Source organism: Malaclemys terrapin, chromosome 4, assembly GCF_027887155.1.
Source record: "Malaclemys terrapin pileata isolate rMalTer1 chromosome 4, rMalTer1.hap1, whole genome shotgun sequence".
Lineage (NCBI taxonomy): Eukaryota > Metazoa > Chordata > Testudines > Emydidae > Malaclemys > Malaclemys terrapin.
The window spans coordinates 129,140,362-129,161,534 of NC_071508.1; the positions used below are offsets into that span (position 1 = coordinate 129,140,362).

The 21,173-nt window shown below is 43.4% G+C and overlaps 1 protein-coding gene across 4 annotated transcripts; it reads left to right on the forward strand.

The window, feature by feature from the left end:
- Positions 1 to 87: 87 nt before the first annotated feature.
- Positions 88 to 20,918, forward strand: LOC128835938 (cholesterol 24-hydroxylase). 4 transcript variants are annotated; one of them, XM_054025864.1, is made up of 16 exons: positions 88 to 168; positions 380 to 558; positions 5,243 to 5,320; positions 5,651 to 5,732; positions 6,364 to 6,437; positions 7,278 to 7,364; positions 9,111 to 9,249; positions 10,300 to 10,410; positions 11,234 to 11,390; positions 11,763 to 11,828; positions 13,281 to 13,353; positions 13,839 to 13,923; positions 14,669 to 14,779; positions 15,110 to 15,198; positions 15,734 to 15,800; positions 16,967 to 20,918. In XM_054025864.1, exons 2-16 carry the CDS (start codon positions 431 to 433, stop codon positions 17,126 to 17,128), a joined length of 1,509 nt encoding a protein of 502 aa, XP_053881839.1. In that variant the 5' UTR covers positions 88 to 168; positions 380 to 430; the 3' UTR covers positions 17,129 to 20,918. The 4 variants fall into 4 exon arrangements, with proteins under 4 accessions (XP_053881839.1, XP_053881838.1, XP_053881836.1 ...); XM_054025863.1 differs by having other exon boundaries at positions 99 to 168; positions 375 to 558; XM_054025861.1 differs by lacking the exon at positions 88 to 168 and having other exon boundaries at positions 192 to 558.
- The last annotated feature ends 255 nt before the right edge of the window (positions 20,919 to 21,173 follow it).

Below are 21,173 nucleotides of genomic sequence, written 5' to 3' on the forward strand. Positions count from 1 at the left end.
GAGGAGGGGGTGGTACTCGTGATTTTTGAACCACGCTGTGTAATCTAAGGGGAGGAAAGTCCTGCGTTTCTGTATAACACGAGTTTCACCTCTCTGTGTCCCTTCAGTGGAATTTGCCCTGTGCTGACAGCTCTCTTGGGTGATTATGGACTTTCTGGTTTCCCTCTGGTGAGAAGCCCAGCAAGGCTCGCGGGGTGGACGTGGGCCGGGTTCGGGACAGGCTGTTACAGACTCCGCAGGGCCCAGCCCCGGAGGCAGAAGAGCCGGGGCCGGGTCGGGCCGGGGCGCTGCCGGGGGAGGGCCTCGGAGGCGCGGCAGGGCTACCCTGTCTCTTTAAGTACAGCCTTGCGGCGTTTTCTGCCTTCCCCCTGAAGGGCAGGCCCCGGCAGGGAGTCGGAAACCCGCCCGGCCGAGCGATCTAGCCCCGGCTATGGAGGTGCTGGGGGCCCTGCTCCTCCTTTTGCTCTCGCTTTGCCTCCTGGCCTTCGGTCTTTACTGCTGCTACGTGAGAGCCATCCACGCGAAGTACGATCATATCCCCGGCGCCCCGAGAGCGAGGTAAGGGGGAGGCCAGCAGCATGCCCCTGGGGAGGGACAGGGACAGGGGCAGGGTGGGGGGGGAGAGCAAGGATCTGGCTGTTTCAGGCATCTCAACAGCACCCTCCCCCCATTTCCCACCCCAGTGCCTGGTCCCCTGGGGGTGGCAGGTGAATCAGACCCCATCTGCTGCCCCAATGTCCGCGTGGCCCAGTGAGGAAATAGGGGAGGGGGCTGCTGTCCCTCCAGAAGGGCTGTCCGTGATCTTGCTGGTATTGCAGGGCCAGGCGTGCTGGACTGACCCGCTTTGGGTGCAGAACTGGCTCCGTCATAGTCAGTGGGAGCTTTGCTATTGACTCGAATGAGGTCAGGATTTCTCCTTTTATGCTGGGGGAGGTAAGCGCCTGGTTAGAGGCACTTTAATCATAGAATATCAAGGTTGGAAGGGACCTTAGGAGGTCATCTACTCCAACCCCCTGCTCAAAGCAAGACCAATCGTTTACCTGGAGGGTTTGGCTTTGAGTTGTATTTGTAGGATTTGGGCTCTGGCAATCCAGGGGAGGAGGTTGTGATCCATCTCGGGGCTAGCGGACTGGTTATGTTTGAAGCTCTGTTTCTGTTACACACTGTCTTTAAACTGACCCTGTTTGGCACAAACCTCCCTCTCCCTCCTCCTCCTCCCCCCCGTGCCTGAGGTCATATCCGAATTTTTGGACCACATTAGCTGATGATAATTTCACTCGCTTCAGCATATTCTCTCCTTACCATGTAGGTATTCTGTTTTAGCAAAAAACAAATGTCAACAGATATGAACCGTGGTAAAGAGACCTGTAGCACCAAAGTGGCATTGCTGTCACAAGGAGAAACAGCTCATGTAGTGGTATTAAGGCTGCTTATTTAACCTTATCTTTGGCCCCGTATACCCTAGTAAACTGGGCATATACCAGTATGTGAGCAGATGCAGCAATAGCATTCTATTGCATAAGCAGCCACGCAAGGATATCGAGTGTGGTTGTGTAACTACAGTTATCATGTCTGTTTGTTCAGAGTCTACAGATTAATATTAGGGATATGCCAGCTCTAGTCCTGTTTGTAGTTAGATCAAAATGGCTTTCCAGGCCTGTGGCACCATGTAAGGTAAGTTTTTGGTTGTTTATTTGTATGTTTCTCCTTAAGGATTTTTGGTTTGATCTTCAGTGATCAGCCTAGATAGGATCCTTCAGAATAAGGCTTGTGATCTCTATATCCCTTTTTAATTTCCAGCACTGCTATATTATGCACTATATTGAGATCTGTGTGGCTCCTAGTATCAGCTTTATTTGGGCTTGATACCCTATTGTATATTTTAGAATAGAAACTGGGTAAGTTGTTTACGGTGCTCAGAGCCTTCATTTATGAGCACTTTTAATTTAAAACATTCCGCGGAATAGGTGTGAAAGTGATCCTTGCATTGGGATTTTGTGCCATTTTTTCTCACTTGAATAGCTCACATCTTTGGTTATCCCGTCAAAGGTTTATTTCACATAAGAAATCTAAAGGAAAACATGGAAAAATAGATGTCTCTCCAAACTGACATTTTTTGGGATAATTGTCACATGCCGATACATCCCAACCTGAGCAAAAGGTATCATCGTGGTGTACAACAGGGTTAGGAATCCAGTAGTTTGATGAGTATTCTAGTCTCCTTGTAGCCCTTTGTTTTGAATCTTTGTTCATATGATAAAGAAAACCATTTTTAAGAGCCCAATCCTGTGAGATGCTGAACCCCCCACATCTCAGTTGGAGTCAGGGACTTCTGCAAAGAATCCTCTGCACTCCAAGAATCACTGCAGAACCCTGGAAAACAATGGACTTGAAAAGACACAGGTGTGTGAAATGATGCAGATGCGTGACTCAAACGTGCTAGTTTAGTCATTAGGGCCACACAGTGCTCTCTGTGTTAATTAGCATGACAACTGAGGCTTACATACCAACAACCTATAAAAAAAATATTCAAGTGGCCTGTGTGAAGAATATATGTTCTGTATTATCTTAGGCCCTGATCCTGCAAACCCTTCTGCACATGCTTAACTTTATGTGTTAAGTCCATCCAGTGTCCCATTGATCAAAAAAGCATAAGTGGAAAAAATGTGGTGCTGTCCTTTCCATGGGAGGATGGGGGAGGAGTGTTCTAGAGTAGGACCATTGACATGTTCTGTCCCCATCAGCCAGCCATTGGGCTAGAGCATTGTTTCCCCGAACTTGGGACGCCGCTTGTGTAGGGAAAGCCCCTGGCGGGCCGGGCCGGGTTGTTTACCTGCTGCGTCCTCAAGTCCGGCTGATCGCGGCTCCCACTGGCCACGGTTCGCTGCTCCAGGCCAATGGGGCTGCGGGAAGCGGCGGCCAGTACGTCCCTCGGGTTTGGGAAACACTGGGCTAGAGCATACATAGGGGAGGATTCAGACAGAGGCCTTGTCTATACTAGACCTTTCTCCAGCACCAGTGCTGCTCAACCAGCGGGAGCACTAGTGTAGACAGGCCACTTTTGCCACCAGTATTCCAACAGCTAGAATTGCTCTAAGCAGAGCTGGACAATACTATCTACGGTAAGCTTTGCAGGGTTCTTATCACTGTAGTGAGCCCTTCACTCGCTTTTAACATTGTTCTTCTCACAACACTCCTGCGAATTTTACCAATGGGGAGCTGAGCCAGAGAACAAAGTGACTTGTCTAAGGTGACACAGAAAGTTTTTGACAGAGCAGGGAACTGAAACCAGCTCTCATAAGTACCAGGCTAGTGCACTAACCATTTGGCCATCTTTCCTCTGTCATAGTGAATTAAACCACTGGCAGCCAGTGTACATGAGCATTCCCACCATTGTTACCACCAGTGGCTCTGGCACTGGCGGACTTGCATTGGTGGGAAATTTGAAGAAAAATATTTGTGGTGAGGACAACAACCACAGTCAACAAATGAGACACGCACAAGCGGAGCCAGGGCTACAGCTTTGCTCCTTTATGCTCAAAACACACAGGTTTCTGATATGTCAGCTAAAGGAGAATTTCTTTTGCTAACAGTTAGCAGCAGGGATCCTGTCCTTTTTGGTCCAGTTACTAGAAGGGAACTTCACTGACTCACACACACAAAGGGTTAAAAGAGTTTGTTATAAATGGTTGGGTAATTTTGTTAAATGCTTGACATTTTTAAGTGACTAAAAGAAGCTAGCATAGAGAAAGGGAACCTGTGCTTTTTACCATAACAACAGCACAGCTATCTGTGTCTCATTTGGAAAACTGATCCCCTTAAGCACAGGTTGTTGGCTTTTTGAGAAATTGCAGTAGGAAGCTGCAGAGCAGATCCTACTTCAGATGTGTCCAAAGTCAGCAGGAATTGCCAACTCGCCTCTAAAGGAAGGAATTGCTGCATGGGTTTTAAATAAAGCTGATGCATTTGATGGATTGACACCTTTTATTCATTTATGTAATTTCCATATTAGCCAATACTTTCCCTTCCATTTTTTCCTCTTTATTTCATAATTTGAATGAACCAGAACATGTAGACAGAGAGGGGCCAATTCTAATCATACTTTCATCAGTGTAACACCAGTGACTGAGTTACCATGTTGTAAAGAAGTTCAGAATTGGGCCCACATTCTCTCTTCTGTACATACAATTATATAACAACTACAGCATGGATTCAGGAGTATTAGACTGAATGTCCTTTGTCATCGATGCCAAGACAGTTACCACCTGTAATCCCAAACATCTCAGATTCTTACACAGACAAAAGACTGTCTCATTTTACAGAACAGCAGAGTCTTTGTGCTCAGTCTCTGTTCACAAACCTTCCTGCACAACGCAGAGAACTCTGCAGAACAATTGAGGGAGTCTTGCCTTGTAAACATCAGGGAAGGGGGTGGTGGGGAATGTGTCTTTTAGGAGGGACTATGGGTTGTGGGTGTGTTTTCTTAAAAGGAAAGAAAATACAAGCAATGCAGACAGCATATCAACGGAAACCAGAACAGTGTGACTGTGGGCAGGTCTTCACTACGGGGGGGGGGGGGGGGGGTCGATTTAAGATACGCAAATTCAGCTACACAAATAGCGTAGCTGAATTCGACCTATCGGAGCCGACTTACCCCGCTGTGAGGACAGCGGCAAAATTGACCTCCACGGCTCCCCGTCAACAGCGCTTACTCCCACCTCCGCTGGTGGAGTAAGAGCGTCGATTCGGGGATCGATTGTCGCGTCCCAACGAGACGCGATAATTCGATCCCCGAGAGATCGATTTCTACCCGCCGATTCAGGCAGGTAGTGTAGACCTACCCTAAGTTCTACAAAAGCTTACAAGCCACATGGAGTTGCAATCAATGTATCTAGAAATACACACTCATTAATAGGATCTACTCTTGTCCTCAAATGAAGATTTAAAGCACATTTCAAAGGCAAATAAAAATTATCTCCATTATTACAAATGGAGAAATTGATACGTAAGGTCTAACTTGTGTCAGTTCGCATAGCAAGTTAATGGCAATGCTCCCTGCCTCATGCAGATCCCCCAAGACCTGCATGTTCTGGGAGCTGAACCAACACAATCTTCCAAGTCCCTTCCAGCCTTTAAATCTATCTCCCATATTTCATTCTGTCCATAGGCTCTTGAGTCCGATGGACAGAGAGTAGTGTTTCAGCCTTAGGATTAGACTAAGATCTAGTTTTGTTTTCTCCAGCTTTTTACTGGGACACCTGCCAATCATCTGGAGAATGCTAAAGAAAAATGAGCTGGTGCATGATCTCTTTATACAATGGTAAGTTATTATATCTCAATATTTTTTTTATTGGACCACACTGCCACCCAGCATTACACAGGAGAGAGGGACATACTGGCATCATTAACCCTATATCACAAATTGGAAAACTGAGGCACAAATAGATTAAGTGATTTGCCCAGGGTCACTCAGCAAGTCAGTGACAGAGTCAGGAACAGAACATAGGTCTTGCTGTAAGTGCTTTGCCTAGATGTGAAGGCAGCAGTGCCCATTTTACACTGTATTGTGTTCCTTTGAGGGTGTTTTCATTTCACACGTGATTGATGTGTTATTTTGCACCATAATTCTTCTCCTCCCTTTCTCTTGTAGGGCAGAGGAGTACGGCCCCATTATGCGTTTTAATGCCTTTCACAGAGTCTCACTAATGGTTCTAAGTCCTGAAGGAGTAAAGGTACTGCATAAATCATCTGACTGGAATCATCCTATCCATCCACTCAGCCATCTGTCCTCCTATAAACCAAATGGGTGTTGTGCAGTGTTTGGAGTATGAGGTTAAGAGCCAGGATGCCAAGGTTCTAGTTCTTCCTGTACCGTTTGACTTATACTGTTGCCTTGATTTAAGCCACTTGTGACATCTCTTTCCAGGATAGTGGATGCCCGCAGCACCTACTGCAGTCAATGAGAGCTGCAGGTGCGCAACACTTCCAAAAACTAGTCCACTAACTGCTAGATGCCTCAGTTTCCCTTTCTGAATCGTAGAAATAATAGTGATGTGAGATTTGAGCAACTTTTGTAAGGCACTTTCCTGGGAGGAAAGCTGTTCTAGGACTAGGTCTGCAAAGAATCCTTAAGTTCTGTAAGTGTACAAATGAGGGAGCCAAACCCTCTAAAATAACTCTGTCTGGAAGACAAATGTGTTCCTTCCTAATAGTTCACGGGACGAGTTTGTGTGATTTGTGGAGCCTGTTGCCTGTGGACTTTTGATAAAACAAAGAAAGAATTGAATGCTCAAATGGTTCTTTACAGTCTACTTGGGAAATGAATTGCACTTTATATTTGCTGACTGTGGGATTTGATTTTAGGAGTTCCTGATGATACCACAGTACCCGAAGGATCAAATAACATATAGCAAACTCTATGCTATATTTGGCATGAGGTAGGCCAGCTCCAATCAAAAGCATCATGTGCTTAAAATAAATTTAGAGATGAATAAAACGGGAGGAAGGGATTAAACTTGCTTTGACCAATTCTGGATTTGACTTTAAATTGGGATCCATGGCTAAACCCCAGTGACAATTGGGCACAAGGCACCCATTATATTAACTTGATGAGACTCAAACAGAATCAAGTGTCTTCCTAGTGGAACAATGGAGAGTACACATGGAAGTCCTTTATCTTTCACATCCCTCCCCTGTGGGATATGCACCTAGCCTCAAAACAGTTGCGCTTCTATGAGCTGAACCCAAAGCAGATGAAAGTTTGCACAAGACTATTTTAAAAAATCAATCAATCACTGGTTTCCCTTTATATTATTGAATCATTCCATTGTACCTGGGGGTATTCAGCTGCTGGTTTTAATCATAGAGGGCGAAATTATCCTGCCCTGCTAGCATGATTTCCTGAAACATATAAAGTGGTACTTCAGATATGATTGATTATGATTTTGTACAGAGTAGTGTCTAGGAACCTCCAGTCATGGATCAAGGCCCAGTTGTGCTAGGCACTGTACAAACACAGCTGTCTTTTAAAGTCATTTCCTCCTCCAGTGGCATGAGTGGAATAATGTGCTTGGACCAACTTGATGCTTCCTGAGAAAAGAACATATTTATAATTGGAAATTACAAAATATTGCCCTATTATAAAACCGAGTAGGCTAATGAGAGCTCAGGCAGATGGGGAAAGGCTGCTATACATGTGGCTTCAAAAAATTGAAAACTTCATATCAAATCCCTTGCCAGAAACTTTTTCTTTTCCTTAATCCTCATCTTTTTGTTAGATTTTTAGGGAATGGCTTAGTGACTGATCTTAACCATGATCATTGGTACAAGCAACGGAGAATTATGGATCCAGCTTTCAGCCGAATGTAAGGCAAATCTATATCTGAGATTAGCTCCCTATTGTCTCCAGAGAGGAGTTATTAAAATGTGTCCGGTATTTCTCCCCCTTCCCCAATTATTTTAAATTTAGAAGTAACTGCGGTCATTCAGTGGATAGTTCTCCTTTTATCCAAAGTTTAATGCATTGTTTTCATGGCAACCATAACTCGGCCGTATTGTACGTACCGTCAGGGCTGGCTCCAGGCACCAGCTGACCAAGCATGTGCTTGGGGCGGCACCTTGGGGCAGGGCGGCGCTCGATTTTTTATTTTTTATTTTTGGATTTGGCAGCGTGGTGCTTGGAAGGGGGGCGGGGCTTCGGGCAGCGCGGCGTTCGAAGGGGGGGCTTTGGGCGGTGCTCGGGGGTGGGGCTTCGGGAGGCGCGGTGCTCGGAGGGAGCGCGGGGGCTTCGGGCGGTGCTCGGGGGCGGGGCTTAAGGTGGCGTGGTGCTCGGAGGGAGGGCAGGGGCTTCGGACAGCATGGTGCTCGGAGGGGGGCGGGGCTTCGGGCCGCGTGGTGCTCGGACGGGGGTGGGGGCTTCAGGCGGCGTGGTGCTTGAGGGGCGGGGCTTTGGGCGGCGTGGTGCTCGAGGCGGCGGGGTCTTGGGGGGGTAGGGGCTGGCACGGTGCGTCGCTCGGAGGAGGGCGGGGGCTTCGGGCGGTGCGGCGCTTGGAGGGGGCGGGGCTTTGGGTGGCGTGGTGCTGGGGGGGGCGGGGATTTCGGCGGCGCTCGTGGGGGGGGTGTACGGCGGGGCGGCGCTCTTCTTTTTTGCCTGGGGTGGCAAAAAAGGTTAGCCAGCCCTGCATACAGTAAATAGAGACTAAATTGGTTCTCCCACTTACATCCATATACACCCAATGATAGTAGTAGCAGCAGCAGTTTTTGCAGAGCTGTTTATCTAGACTACTAGTAATGACACCATATGTCATATCTGAGCGCCCCTCAAGTATCTAAAGAGCGACTTCAAATACCACTTGTCTCCTTTGCTTCCAGTCTTTAGGAGAAACATCTTTATTATTGTGTAGGGTTTTTATTTAGTTTGGCTCGTGTGTGTGTGTGTGTGTGTGTGTGTGTGTGTACTTAAAGGCATAGGCGCCGAGTCCGTGGGTGCTCTGGGGCTCAAGCACCCACGGAAAAGAAATTATGGGTGCTCAGCACCCACCAGCCACAGCTGATTGGTGGCTCTGCTGCTCAGGTGTGTGCGGGAGGGTGGAGAGCAGCAGGTGGGCAGGGGCCTCATGAGGGGGCAGAGCAGGGTGGGAAGAGGCGGAGGAAGGGTGGGCCTTAGAGCAGAGCAGGGGTGGAGCACCCTGAGAAAAATAAAATTCAGCGCCTATGCTTAGAGGGAAAGGTAAGCTAAATCTAGGCATTATGTTTCATTTCAGGTCTGATCCAAGGCCCACTGGAGTCAGTGGGAGTCTTTCCGTTGACCTCAGTGGGCTTTGAATCAGGCCCTTTGCTCTGAAAGTGATTCGTTACATGGCTATTCTTAGCTCTGGTAGGATTGAATTCCACAGAAGTAGTGCAAGCAGAATTTAGCTCGTTCTATCGTGCTTAAGCAAGTGATTATTCCAGGTGTTTTCTTTAATTTGGAAAAATGGATGTAACTAGTTTAGGGTTTAAAATATCATTTGAAAAATTTGTATTCTCTAAATTTTCCTTTGTGAAATAAGTGAAGATAATTTTTCTCTAAACAAAGATGCCCCATCACTAATATTTTTTAAATTGTCCAGCTACCTGATTGGTTTGATGGAAACCTTTAATGAAAAAGCAGAGGAGCTGATGAATAAGCTAGAGGAAAAAGCCGATGGAAAAACTGAACTGGACATCATGAGCATGATGAGCCGAGTGACTCTGGATGTTATTGCAAAGGTACAGACTGTCTGACTTCCTGTTTCCACTGTAAGTGACAGAACAGTTGAAGTGCAGCTACCTAGACCAAAATCAGGGGGCTGTAGCTATGAAACAGAAAACTTTCCCCTGAATGCCAGGCTAATTGAGGGTGAGAGTCTACCACCCCTACACGGGTAGAGTAGTAGCATACTCCATAACTAGACCCGCTGAAGTCAGTGTGAAGTAAGAATAAGTTACCACTCAACCTGCCCAAGGGTGGCAGAATCTGATCTGCAGTAAGAGATGGGGGGAAACATTTTCAAAAGTGTTTTATGTCCCACTTTAGAAGCCCCTGTGCTTTTTGGAAATAGGACTTTGGCATGTTTTAAAAATTTTGCTCAGGGGCTGTTACACTCAGGCTATGTGTACTGTGCAATTGGAGGTGTGATTTACATCTCATATAGCCATGCCAGTGCTAGCTTTCATCTAGTTAGCACGCTAAAAGTAGCAGGGATTCAGCGTGGACGCGCAGCATGAGTGCATACCCAGGGTCCCAGATAGGCTTCAGCATGGGCTGTACAAGCCTATGTTGCCATTTTTGGTGTACTAACTTTGGTGTACCCAAGCTGCAGATCACACCTGCAGTGTAGACATAGCCTGAGAGAGTTCTCCAGGTCTGTGTCTTCTTCTCCTCCCTCTCCTGCAATCTCAAAGGAACAAGTCAGTATTAACTGACGTGTGTATAGTGTTTCATTGCCATTATGCATCAACAAAAACTTGCCATGGCTGCACCCTCTCTGCAGGAGCCAGCATGAGGTTGGTAGAAGGGAGCAGTAAATGATTACCCCATTGGGTAAGTAGTGTGACACAGAGGGGTGTCTCTGAGCCACTCTCTCTCCCAGAGGCTGCTTCTGGGCTTTAGATATCACTGTTTGCTCAGGGCTGTGCCTAAAGGTAGAATCTAACCCTTAGGTACTAGCATGATCTAGGAACAGGGCATGGGTCTATTCATGTGTTTTTTAATTATAGATGCAGTAAGGAGAAGGATTTAATCAGCAAATAGCTGCCTCTTTCTCTCAATATCCTCAGGTGGCCTTTGGCCTAGAATTAAACACGCTGCATGATGACCAGACGCCTTTCCCACATGCTGTGTCCATGGTCATGAAAGGAATGAGCGAGATGCGTGTTCCTCTTGTGCAGGTCCGTACACATCTCACTTCATGTAGTGCTCTCTTCAGAGTGAGGCTGTAGTCACTGCATGCATATTGACTGGTGAGCATAGTGGGCTGGGATTGTGTGTTTGGGCCCATTCGCAATAGAAAAAGGATCAACAGATTGAGATGGTTCCTGTGTCTTTCCTTTCCTCTCTCTTTGAAATAAAATTTCAGTAGCAATTTAAGAAACTCACGCACTGAACAAAATATTTTCTTATTTCCTCTCTCTCTCCTGGTCTCTCTCTCTCTGTGAATAGAAGCATAAATGTGTCTGAAAAAAGGATCATGGTCTTTACTAGAGCTGGTTAGAAAATGGGTTTTCTTTCTGTGAACATTTTTTTTAGCAAAAATGCATATAACAAAACTTTTCTACTGAAAACCGAAATATTTTGATTTGAAAATGCTGCCACAGTGTCTCATGGAAGTTGTAGTTCAGATGCCTTGTGCTCCCATTTGCCTCTATAGGTCAGACACCCTTTTTAGACTACATCTCCCATGATGCAGGAGAGGGTGCATTTTGATGCTTCCTGGGAGTCCTTGGCCATGGCACATGAGGCAGCTGAATTGAATTACAGCTGCTGTGAAGTGCTACAGCAGCATATCCAAACTGAAATATTTCGGTTTTCAAGCATTTGGTCTTTCAACAAAAAAATCTAAATTTTCCATGGAGAGCAAATATTTTTAGCAAAAAATTTTATTTAATCAAACCCAGTTTTTTATTAAAAACAGTTTTGATCAGCCCTAGTCTCTACACCTCTTTGGTTTATTCTGCAAAGCTAGTAAAATGATCAAGTACATTTTATATTCAGTATATGCCAGGAAAACAAAAATTGATAAAGGAGATCCAGGAAAGTGTGAGACTGCTGCGCCGTGTGGGAAAGGAATGCATTGAGCAGAGGCGAGAGGCCATCCAGAATGGGGAGGAAGTCCCACGAGATATTCTTACTCAGATCCTGAAAGGGGATGGTAGGAAACTGATTTCATTATTCTGTGAGTTGTTTTGCAGAGTTAAACAGTGGATCCAAACACACCCAAAATTTGGGGATTCACTTCTGGATCTGAACTTTGAGGCTCAGTCCTTTCTAACATGTTCAGGAATGTTTCTTTCAAGCTGAAGATCCAAACAAGGGTTTGTTTACAAGTGGGACCTTGTCCTGGAGATTTTGTTCCTTTCTGAGTTTAACATATACTTCTTTGTACATTTGGAATCAGAACTTGGGTTCCAGGTCACCACTGAGCCTCCCCCTCCCTTCTAGCCCCCTCCCCTTCCCATGACCCCAAAATGTTGTTAAAGGGGCAAAGTGAACTTTTATAACTACTTTTTGTTTCCTATCCCAGCAGCTCAGGAGGAAACTAGAGATGATGAAAATATTCTCGATAACTTTGTCACTTTCTTCATTGCTGGTTTGTACAGTAGTTACTTTATTACTCTGACACATAATGTGGGAAGCTATTGAAAATAGTGTGCATTCCCAAGGGGTCTATAATGAGAGTTACTAAGAGCTTGATTCTCTCTCTGACACAGGTGTAGGTCAGGAGTAACTCCATTGCAAGTTATAGTGGTGTAAAACCAGTTTGAGTGAGATCTGGAGTGAGAAATAGGAAAATGACATTTAAACCTCCCACCCATCAGATAAACATAAGCAAAGAATATCTGGACCAGTGGCTCCCAAACTTGGTTCACGGAGCAGCACTTGATGGTGGTCTGCAAAGAGCTGGTTAGTCTCATGATGCTGTCTCCTCCCCTAGATCTCATTGAAAGTAGCTAAAAGACATTAAGGGAAATGTGGTCTAAATGCAATTCCTATAAAGTGGGGGCACAGTGTGTTGAAAAAATGTACTCAAAGAATAGTTATCAGTGGTTTTCTGTCAAACTGGGAGGACACATCTAGTGGGGTCCTTCAGGGGTCTGTTCTTCATCCAAAACTAGTCAATATTTTCATTAATGACTTGGATAATGGAGTGGAGAGTATGCTTATAAACTTATGAATGATGCCAAGCTGGGGGGTATTGCTAGCACTTTTGAGGACAGGATTAGAATTCAAAAAGACCTTGACAAATCGGAGAATTGGTCTGGAGTCAACAAGATGAAAATCAATAAAGACAAGTGCAAAGTACTACACATAGGAAGGCAAAATCAAATGCACAAACACACAATGGGGAGTAACTGGCTAGGAAGTAGTACTGCTGAAAAGGGCTCTGGGGCTTCTAGTAGATCACAAATTAAATATGAGCCAACAATGTGATAAGACTAATATCATTCTGGGATGTAATAATAGGAGTGCCTTATGTAAGAGACGGAAGGTAATTATTCTGCTGTACTCAGCATGGATGTGAAGTAGTGTGTCCAGTTCTGGGCACCATACTTCTGGAAAGATGTGGACAAATTGAAGAGTCCAGAGAAGAGTAACAAATATGATAAAAGATTTGGAAAACTTGAACTATGGGGAAGATTTAAAAAATCTGGTATGTGTATTCTTGAGAAAAAAGATTGAGGGGGGACCTAATACTTTTCAGAAATTTTAAGGGCTGTTATAAAGAAGATGGAGATCTGTTGTTCTCCATATCCATTGAAAGTAGAACAAAAAATAATATGCTTGATCTGCAGCTTAATCTGTTTCTGTTTTTTATTGTTGAAGTCCTCATACATGCATATCTCAACATTTATATGGTTTCATTCATTTATTGCCTAGCACAGTATTAAAATTAAGCATTTTGGGCTTTTTTTTTTTTTTTTTAGAGGCCTCAATCTGGCCTCTGGTTTTTTGTGGTCACAGTTGTATTGGTGCACTTAATTTTGTATAGAATAGTATTATTTTCAGTGTTGCTTTTTAAATAGATTCTCAATATTTTTAGGTCATGAGACAACTTCTAATCAGTTATCATTTACAATAATGGAACTGGGGCGGCAACCTGAAATACTAGAAAGGTATGTACACTCCATGCTTAGTTTGCCAGGCCAGCTCTCTGACTCTGGGGTGAGCATGTTGTGTCCCATAATAATTATAAGGACTATTACATAACCAGTATTTATGCATAATAAATCCTAACCTGTGTTCCAAAATAAATAATATTTAATGCAATTCACACTGTAAAATAAAAAAACATGGAAATGAGATTTTTCAATTCTATTTAAGTAATTTATTTAGAAGCCTTTATACAAAGCTGGTCTTGTCTGCAGATGGAATTTATCACATTTGATTGTATTGTACTTTATGAATACTGCCGTGGTACTGATTCTGGAATATTTGCTCAGGCAGTCAGCCTTTGGAATCAATAGGCATTTTGTCTGAGGGGGGAAGGCAAGGTCAGGCTCAATATTAGGACAGTTTAAAAAAAAAAAAAAAACTATTCACCTCATGTAGCAGGAAATGGATGTCAGTAACTACAGCTTCTCCTTCATTACACCTCTAGACTTCATGCTGAAGTGGATGAGGTTATTGGAGCCAAGAGGGACATTGACTATGAAGATCTTGGGAAGCTCGAGTACTTGTCACAGGTATAGTAGGAGAATGAGGCCAAAGGGAAGCTTGCGTTGTTTTGCAGCACTTTTGCCATATCATAGCACAGCCATTAGGGGCTCTGAACTGGTTTTGTTTCATACAAATAAAAGCGACGATCAATTCTGACAATTTTTGTCCTAGGTATTCTGAGCCTTCAGGGGTAGCATAACCTTGGAAGAAAAGATGTTCTTGGGTTTTCACTCTGAAATCGCACAAAAATCCTTGCCTGCTTAGTTTAATTATCATCGGAGCATAGAACTAAGTTTCTCACTCACTGTATGTTTCAAGTGAATGTCTGCCCTTATTTTGACCACATGGGTTTGTAGCCTGGAACTCTACCCCAGAGAGTCTGACTTGGGGTAACTGACCAGGTTTCAGAGCCTGAGCTCCAACGTGAGTGGTACACTCACTACTTTACACTGCTATTTTTAGCACTATGGTGCAAGTCCCACAAGCCCAAGGCAGTTGACCTGGGCTCTTAGTCTCGCTGCTGTGGGGTTTTTTGTTGTTGTTTTTTTCCATAGTGTTCTCCTTACACATAAGGCAGTAAGAAGGACTGAAGTATATGTATTTAGCTGTCCTGCTTTGCTAGCCATCAAATTCTCTAGCTACAGTCTTCCTTATATTGTTCATCTTCCTGATCAATGACTTGATTGGAAAGGCTATGGGGGAAGAATTGGCATCATATCTCTTCTCCCCATGTTGTAATAATTAACTCTTTGTTACTCTGTGCTGGCACAGGTTCTCAAAGAATCCCTCCGATTATACCCTCCCGTTCCAGGAACCATACGTTGGACAGGAAAGGAAAATGTCATTGAAAGCATCAGAATTCCAGCAAATACTTCTCTAATTGTGAGTCTGATGGCTGCATCCAAAACCCATCAGGTTGTAGGTCCACACACAATGGAGTTAGACACTGCAGAGCCAGAATTCCCTGCTGGCATAGTTCATTGACTTCGGGGGAGTTATGGCAGCAGAGAGTTGGGCACTGAAGACCAAAAGAATAAGGTGTGAATGGAGCTTTTGAACCCAGTTCGTGGCAGTACATCAGATCCAGTGATGGGGAGGGTGATGCAAAGTGTTTAGTTAGAAACAAACAGAATTATTTTTGTCCTTGTGAGCCATCAGAGAGGCTTTAGCAGTGTGCATCTCATAAATAATGCAAACACATTTTTTTGGCAGTTCAGCACATATATCATGGGAAGGCTGGAAAAGTTTTTCAAGGACCCACTGACCTTTAATCCTGACCGATTTAACAAAGATGCACCAAAGTGAGTATATTTTACTACCATGTTACCAAAACATACTGAGTAACCATTATGGTAAGAGCATTAACAGGGAAAATATGTTTATTATTGTAGCTTTATGCTCAGATGCAAATGCAAGCATTATTATTAATAATTTTGTGTTTTATACAGCAGATTTTTATCTGCAGTTCTCAAAGGAGGGTATTATTCTTATTCTTATTAACATTTAGACTTGAGTAGCACCCAAAGGCCAAATCAGATTGGGGCCCATTGCATTGGGCACTATCCAAATATATATAATGAATGACCGTCCCTGCCCCCAAGAGTTTACAGTGTCATTTCTCCCATATGACAGGAAATGGGCACAAGGACTTATGATGCTATTCTGCTGTTAGGTTAAGAAGATGGTGCCTTAATGAGTCAGAGGTGTAAAGAAGTTATTCCGAAGCAATTAAAATTACAGTTGTGATGAAATATTTGACTTATAAACCAGCTTCTATCATCCCAGTGCAGCCATTAGAATAAATGTTGTCCTTTTTTTTTTTTTTTTTTCTTGTAGGCCATATTTTACCTATTTTCCATTTTCTTTGGGACCCCGTTCCTGTATTGGACAGATATTTTCACAGGTAGGCAGGCCTCTGAAGTTTTGGTGTATCCCACCTTTTTCATAGATTCCAAGGCCAGAAGGGACCATTGTGATCATCTAGTCTGACCTTCTGTATAGCACAGACCATAGAACTTCCCCAAAATAATTCCTGGAGCAGATCTTTTAGAAAAACATCCAGTCTTGATTTAAGAATTGTCAGTGATGGAGAATCCACTTTGACCCCTGGTAAATTGTTCCAGTGGTTAATCACGTTCACCATTACAAATGTATGCCTTATTTCCAATCTGAATTTGTCTAGCTTCAACTTCCAGCCATGGGATCATGTTAGACCTTTCTCTAATAGTTTGAAGAGCTCATTATTAAATATTGGTTCCCCGTGCAGTCAGATCGCCCATTAAACTTCTCTTTGTTAAGCTAAACACATTTTAACTGTTGCTTCATGGTACATGCTGTGCCATGTTGCTGAAGCAGTATGAAATCAGACAGGCCCAAAGGCAAAGAGGCAAAGCTACTGACCTGGCCTCTTCCCCTTAGAGCTGGGATCCCCAAGGCTGTCCTGATGCACATTTGTGGACAGTGTGGGGAAGCTGGCCTTGCTATTTGTTACCTGCTCTGTAGCTCTTGTGTGGAATCTTCTGTTTTTCCAGTCTCCCATGGTGCTAATGGAGCTCATCTAAATGCAGTTATACCTGCGCTGGCAATCCTCTTATTAAAGTGGATTGATCCGTACCCTTGTCTCCAAGCCAGACCTAGAACTTAAATCAACAGACATATCTTTGTGCCTGTAATATACACCTCTACCCTGTTATAATGCGACCCGATATAACATGAATTCGGATATAACGCAGTAAAGCAGCACTCCGGGGGGGGAGGGTGCGCACTGCGGCAGATCAAAGCAAGTTCGATATAACGCGGTTTCACCTATAACGCGGTAAGATTTTTTGGCTCCTGAGGACAGCGTTCTATCAGGGTAGAGGTTTATCTCCAATTCGGGAACACTGCAGGTGACTGAGGAACACCTCTCCCAGGGACAGCTTTCTCCCTAATGGAGTTACAATAACACCGTAGCTGGTATCGTTTTAAATCTCCGTATTTTACAGAATTGCCCAGTGTCTTTAATTGAAATCTCTTCAGCCAAAGCAACATTTGCATCTGCTGATTTCGAGTTTTCTTTTCTCCTAACAGATGGAGGCTAAAGTGGTGATGGCAAAACTGCTTCAGAGGTTTGAATTTCAGCTGGTGCCAGGGCAGAGCTTTAAAATTTTGGATACAGGAACCCTTAAACCAAAAGACGGCGTAGTGTGCATATTGAAACCACGGATCATTACAAAAGGGTCCCAAAAATAATGGGAGTGGGGAGCAATGGAGTCAAATGGTGGTGGAGTTTCCCCTCAGATTTTAGAGATATTTGGAGTCACTTTTGAGGGGTACTATATAGAAAATGTTGTTAACTCACCCCGTAATTACTGTGGAGAAGTTCAGGAGTTTCAGTGTGGCTGTTTATTTGAATCTTGGTGATCTGGAAGCTTTGCAAAAAGCAGACTTTTCATCAGGTACTGCCTGGTTCTCATCAGACTTGGGAAAATCACAAGAATATCATCTCTCACTCTGCTAAGTGTGATAACAAACAAACCTAAAGCCAAATCCCGGTCCAGATTTTTCCCTGATTTCAGTGGGACCATTGGACATACGTTCAGAAGCAACTGAGCACTTAAACAACGAATCAAACACTTGGTTGAATTGTACAGCAGTTTTGGTTTGAATTTGGGGGTGAAAGTTTGGGTCCATTCTTATTGCACCCAGATCATTTCCCCCGTCAGTGCTCTAAACTGCAATAGTGCATGTTATTCTTACTGTGAATATGATTCAACATATGAAAGCTAATGGCAGGGGAGGGGATCAGAGGCTACGTCTATTGTCTATCCTACAGCTGTGCAAATACTGGATTTTCTGATTCATTGGTAATTCCAAAATAGATTTAAAACATTGTTTCAGAATGATCAAAAAATGAATTTAAAAAATTTTTTTTGGCAACTCAAAAAAGTTAAAAAAAAAATTGGATTGAACAAAATGTTTTGATTTCAAGCCTTTTTTAATGTTTTTAATTGTTTGGTTTTTAATACAATTAAGGTCAATTTCTAAATGAAAAGTTGTTTTGAATCAAAACATTGAAATATTTTGTTTTGAGAATTTCAATGAAGCATTTCAGTTTTTTGCAAACTTTCTTTTTAGGGTTTTTACAGTCAAAGTAATTGGATAAAACCACCATGAATTTGTAAAACATTTTAAATTTTGCCCATATATAGTTTTTCCTCCTTTCTTTATCTGTCTCTCACTCTGTCTTTCACACTGTCCTTCTCTCTAATCCCAGTCCATGTTGCTCAGTGAACACACACTGGAAGCAAAAGTTGTGCTGTGTCTTTGCATTTACCCTGTACTACTTTTACCGTTGACGTTAGCTGGATCCTAATATGACAGTGCTCCACGCTTGACGAAGCACTCAGCTGGATTAGCCTATCTCAATTAAGGGAAGAACTACTTGGGAAAACGCTACTGTTTAGAAATAGATGGTAATTAATAGATGATGGGGAACATGACCCTGTCTTGGATAAAAGGGAGTTCAGGATAATTGGAGCTGAACTGTGTTTCTTATCACTTCCAATTAAGATGGGCAGAAGACAGGCTGTGACATGGTACAGCATCCATCTGTTCCTGTAGGGCCAGATTGTAATGCCCTTACACTGAATTCCCATTGACTTCAGTGGTACTGCTCATGGACTAAGGTACTATTGAGCATAAATAAGGGCATGATAATCTGGCCTATCACATGGATGCTATCACTTTGACAGCATTACTGTCTTTGGTAATGTCCTACGGTACACATGCTGTCAGGTATAAGGCCCTGCAGCTGCACTTGCTTGGTCTCCTGCCAGCTTAATGAGCACAGCTGGGATGCATCAACTAGACCACCTGACGGATTGCCTCACCTGGTTGGCTGAGGAAGCTAGCAGTCTTGCTCTTAAGCCCAACAGCAGCAATTCACTGGCTGCTCAATGCATATGACTGTGGTTACACTCTGTTTCTGTGCTCAACTTGCTCCAAGCCCTGCTTCTGCATTGCTCCTCCCTGACTATCCTGTTACACCCAAATAAAGGGACTCTAACTTTCTCTCCAAGTACGTTGCTTGAGGTTAATATGGGACTGAGACAGATGCCTTTTTGCTTGAAGGCCAGCTGGGGACATTGCAGAGGTCTGGATGCCCTATCCGGGGTGAGGGCTGTTGTGATAACTGGGCCTACAAAAATACCCTAATGGTGACCTCAACTGTGAAAAGTGAATAACAGTTCATAGAAGTGACGCAATAGCCTATAATAACAAGTGTTGATGGGAAAAGGTGAAAAAGATGGAATTAGTCCAAACAAAAAGGCCTAGTAATATACTTCAAGAACTGCGTTAAGATCATGCCTGGTAAACAAGAACAGTGTGAGACTGGAAATCAATGAACCAAAATTGGTGTGTTGGAAATTAGGCCTAATTTGTGGACAAAATATGAGGGGATGGGCTATTCTGCATACTGCTCCCCTTTTCAGATCCTCAAAAAGAGACTTTGAGCAGGAACGGCTGCTGGCTGACTGAAAGACAAGAGAAGGAACGAGCTTCACCTTCACAGTTGCCACCTCAACCAACTCCTGGGCCAGGAACTGTCTCTATTCTAATCCTGAAAGATGTCTTGAGCAGACTGGGCCAGAGAGAGTGAACCAGTGGACATCACAAGTTTCAGTTAAATCCCATATGCCACCTAGGAAGTGAGACTTTGACTGACAAATATACACCTATGTGTGTTTCTTACCCACCTTCAACAACAGCTGGAGCCAATTTCAAATAACTTCTTCTCTTTCCCCAAAAAGGACATTTTTTACCATCTTTGATACCATCTAAGACTGTGGTTTTTCAACCTTTTTTCTTTTGCAGACCTCTAAAAAATTTTGAATGGAGGTGCGGACCAATTTGGAAATCTTAGACATGGTCTGCAGACCCACCAGGGGATCCACAGGTTGAAAACCACTGTTTTATGGTAACAACAACCTTTCCCAGCCGCTTAGACATAGTTTGTGGACCCCAGATTGAAACCACTGATCTAAGAGACTGTCAAACAAGGGAGGGGGTTCCTTTGAAAAGGAAACAAGGGATGTTATTAAAATGAAAGCCTTACTTAATACTTTTCAAATGCTTTAACTGTTTTTCCTTCTTTTCTGTATGTTTAATTAAAGACTAAAATTATGTTTAATGATGATGTGTTTTCCATGGTACTTGTAGTCCATAGGGCTAGCTTGCTATATTATATAACCTGTCTTTATTGACTGGTTTGATTAGATTATTTTGGCTTATATTTTTGTATTGAATAATTTTAGTAAATATTACATCATTATATTTGGCTGTAATGCAGGAACCTACAGGCCTGTATCCTGTATTATTAGCTAGAGCAAATTTGCATGAGTGTTTGTAACCTGTGGCATAGATAAATGGCCTACCGGTTATCCTTTTAGACTTTGGGGAACTGAATGTGTTTACCAATTCTGGGACATACTAATAACCATACGGTTCACAAGAACATGGAAGTAACGGTTCAGGCCAAAGGTAACAGGGTATCAGATAATTGGCATTAATATGTAAGAATATGCTAGCCTATAGAATAAGTGTACCCTAAGATTGTGTGGGTGAGGAAATGAGATTTGGGCATGGAAGATTGGGTACTGACATGAATATTCAGGATAGTGCCAAGACTTTGTAAGAGGGCAAACCACCATGTGGAGATTATTCTTTTAGATTTTTAGTTCCCCTTTGTTTAGCTACCAGCTTATCTTTTGCAGTATAACTTAGTTACTCAACACTGACCCTGCTCTCCATGATCGGCATTGACGAAACTGGACCGTTGGACTCTTCTAGCATGTCAGAGGCGAGGCTGGTCCTGTGTCTCATCACCAGGTCCACAAGAAGGGTATGAATATACCAGTTTAATTAGCTTTTGTGAGGAATGTTACCACAGGTACTCTTAAACCTTAATATTTCTTTTTAATTCTGTGGTCTGGAGCTTTGATGACATTTTCTTTCAATAAAAATCTCTGCTTTGTGCTCAGCGTGAATGTTCTTGCCACACACTCTGAGGTTCCTTACAAAATATTGAACTCTCTGCATTGAATTCTGTAGCCTGTTTTCAGGACAAGAACTTGATTATCTTCTGGTCAGATCATTGGAGAGCCTATAATAAATCAGCCCTCTAAAAATCAAGTTAGCATACTAAGCAGGTTGAAGTTTCTGTATACCAAACCTTGTCCAACACTGTTTAATGTTGGACATTTTCAGGGTTGCATTAATACCTTTGGCTTTTTGG

Coding starts and splice junctions, on each gene's coding strand:
- LOC128835938 (XM_054025864.1), top strand. CDS start 431: ATGGAGGTGCTGGGGGCCCTGCTCCTCCTTTTGCTCTCGCTTTGCCTC. Junction 559..5,242: donor CCCGGCGCCCCGAGAGCGAG/GTAAGGGGGAGG, acceptor TGTTTTCTCCAG/CTTTTTACTGGGACACCTGC. Junction 11,391..11,762: donor TCAGATCCTGAAAGGGGATG/GTAGGAAACTGA, acceptor TTCCTATCCCAG/CAGCTCAGGAGGAAACTAGA.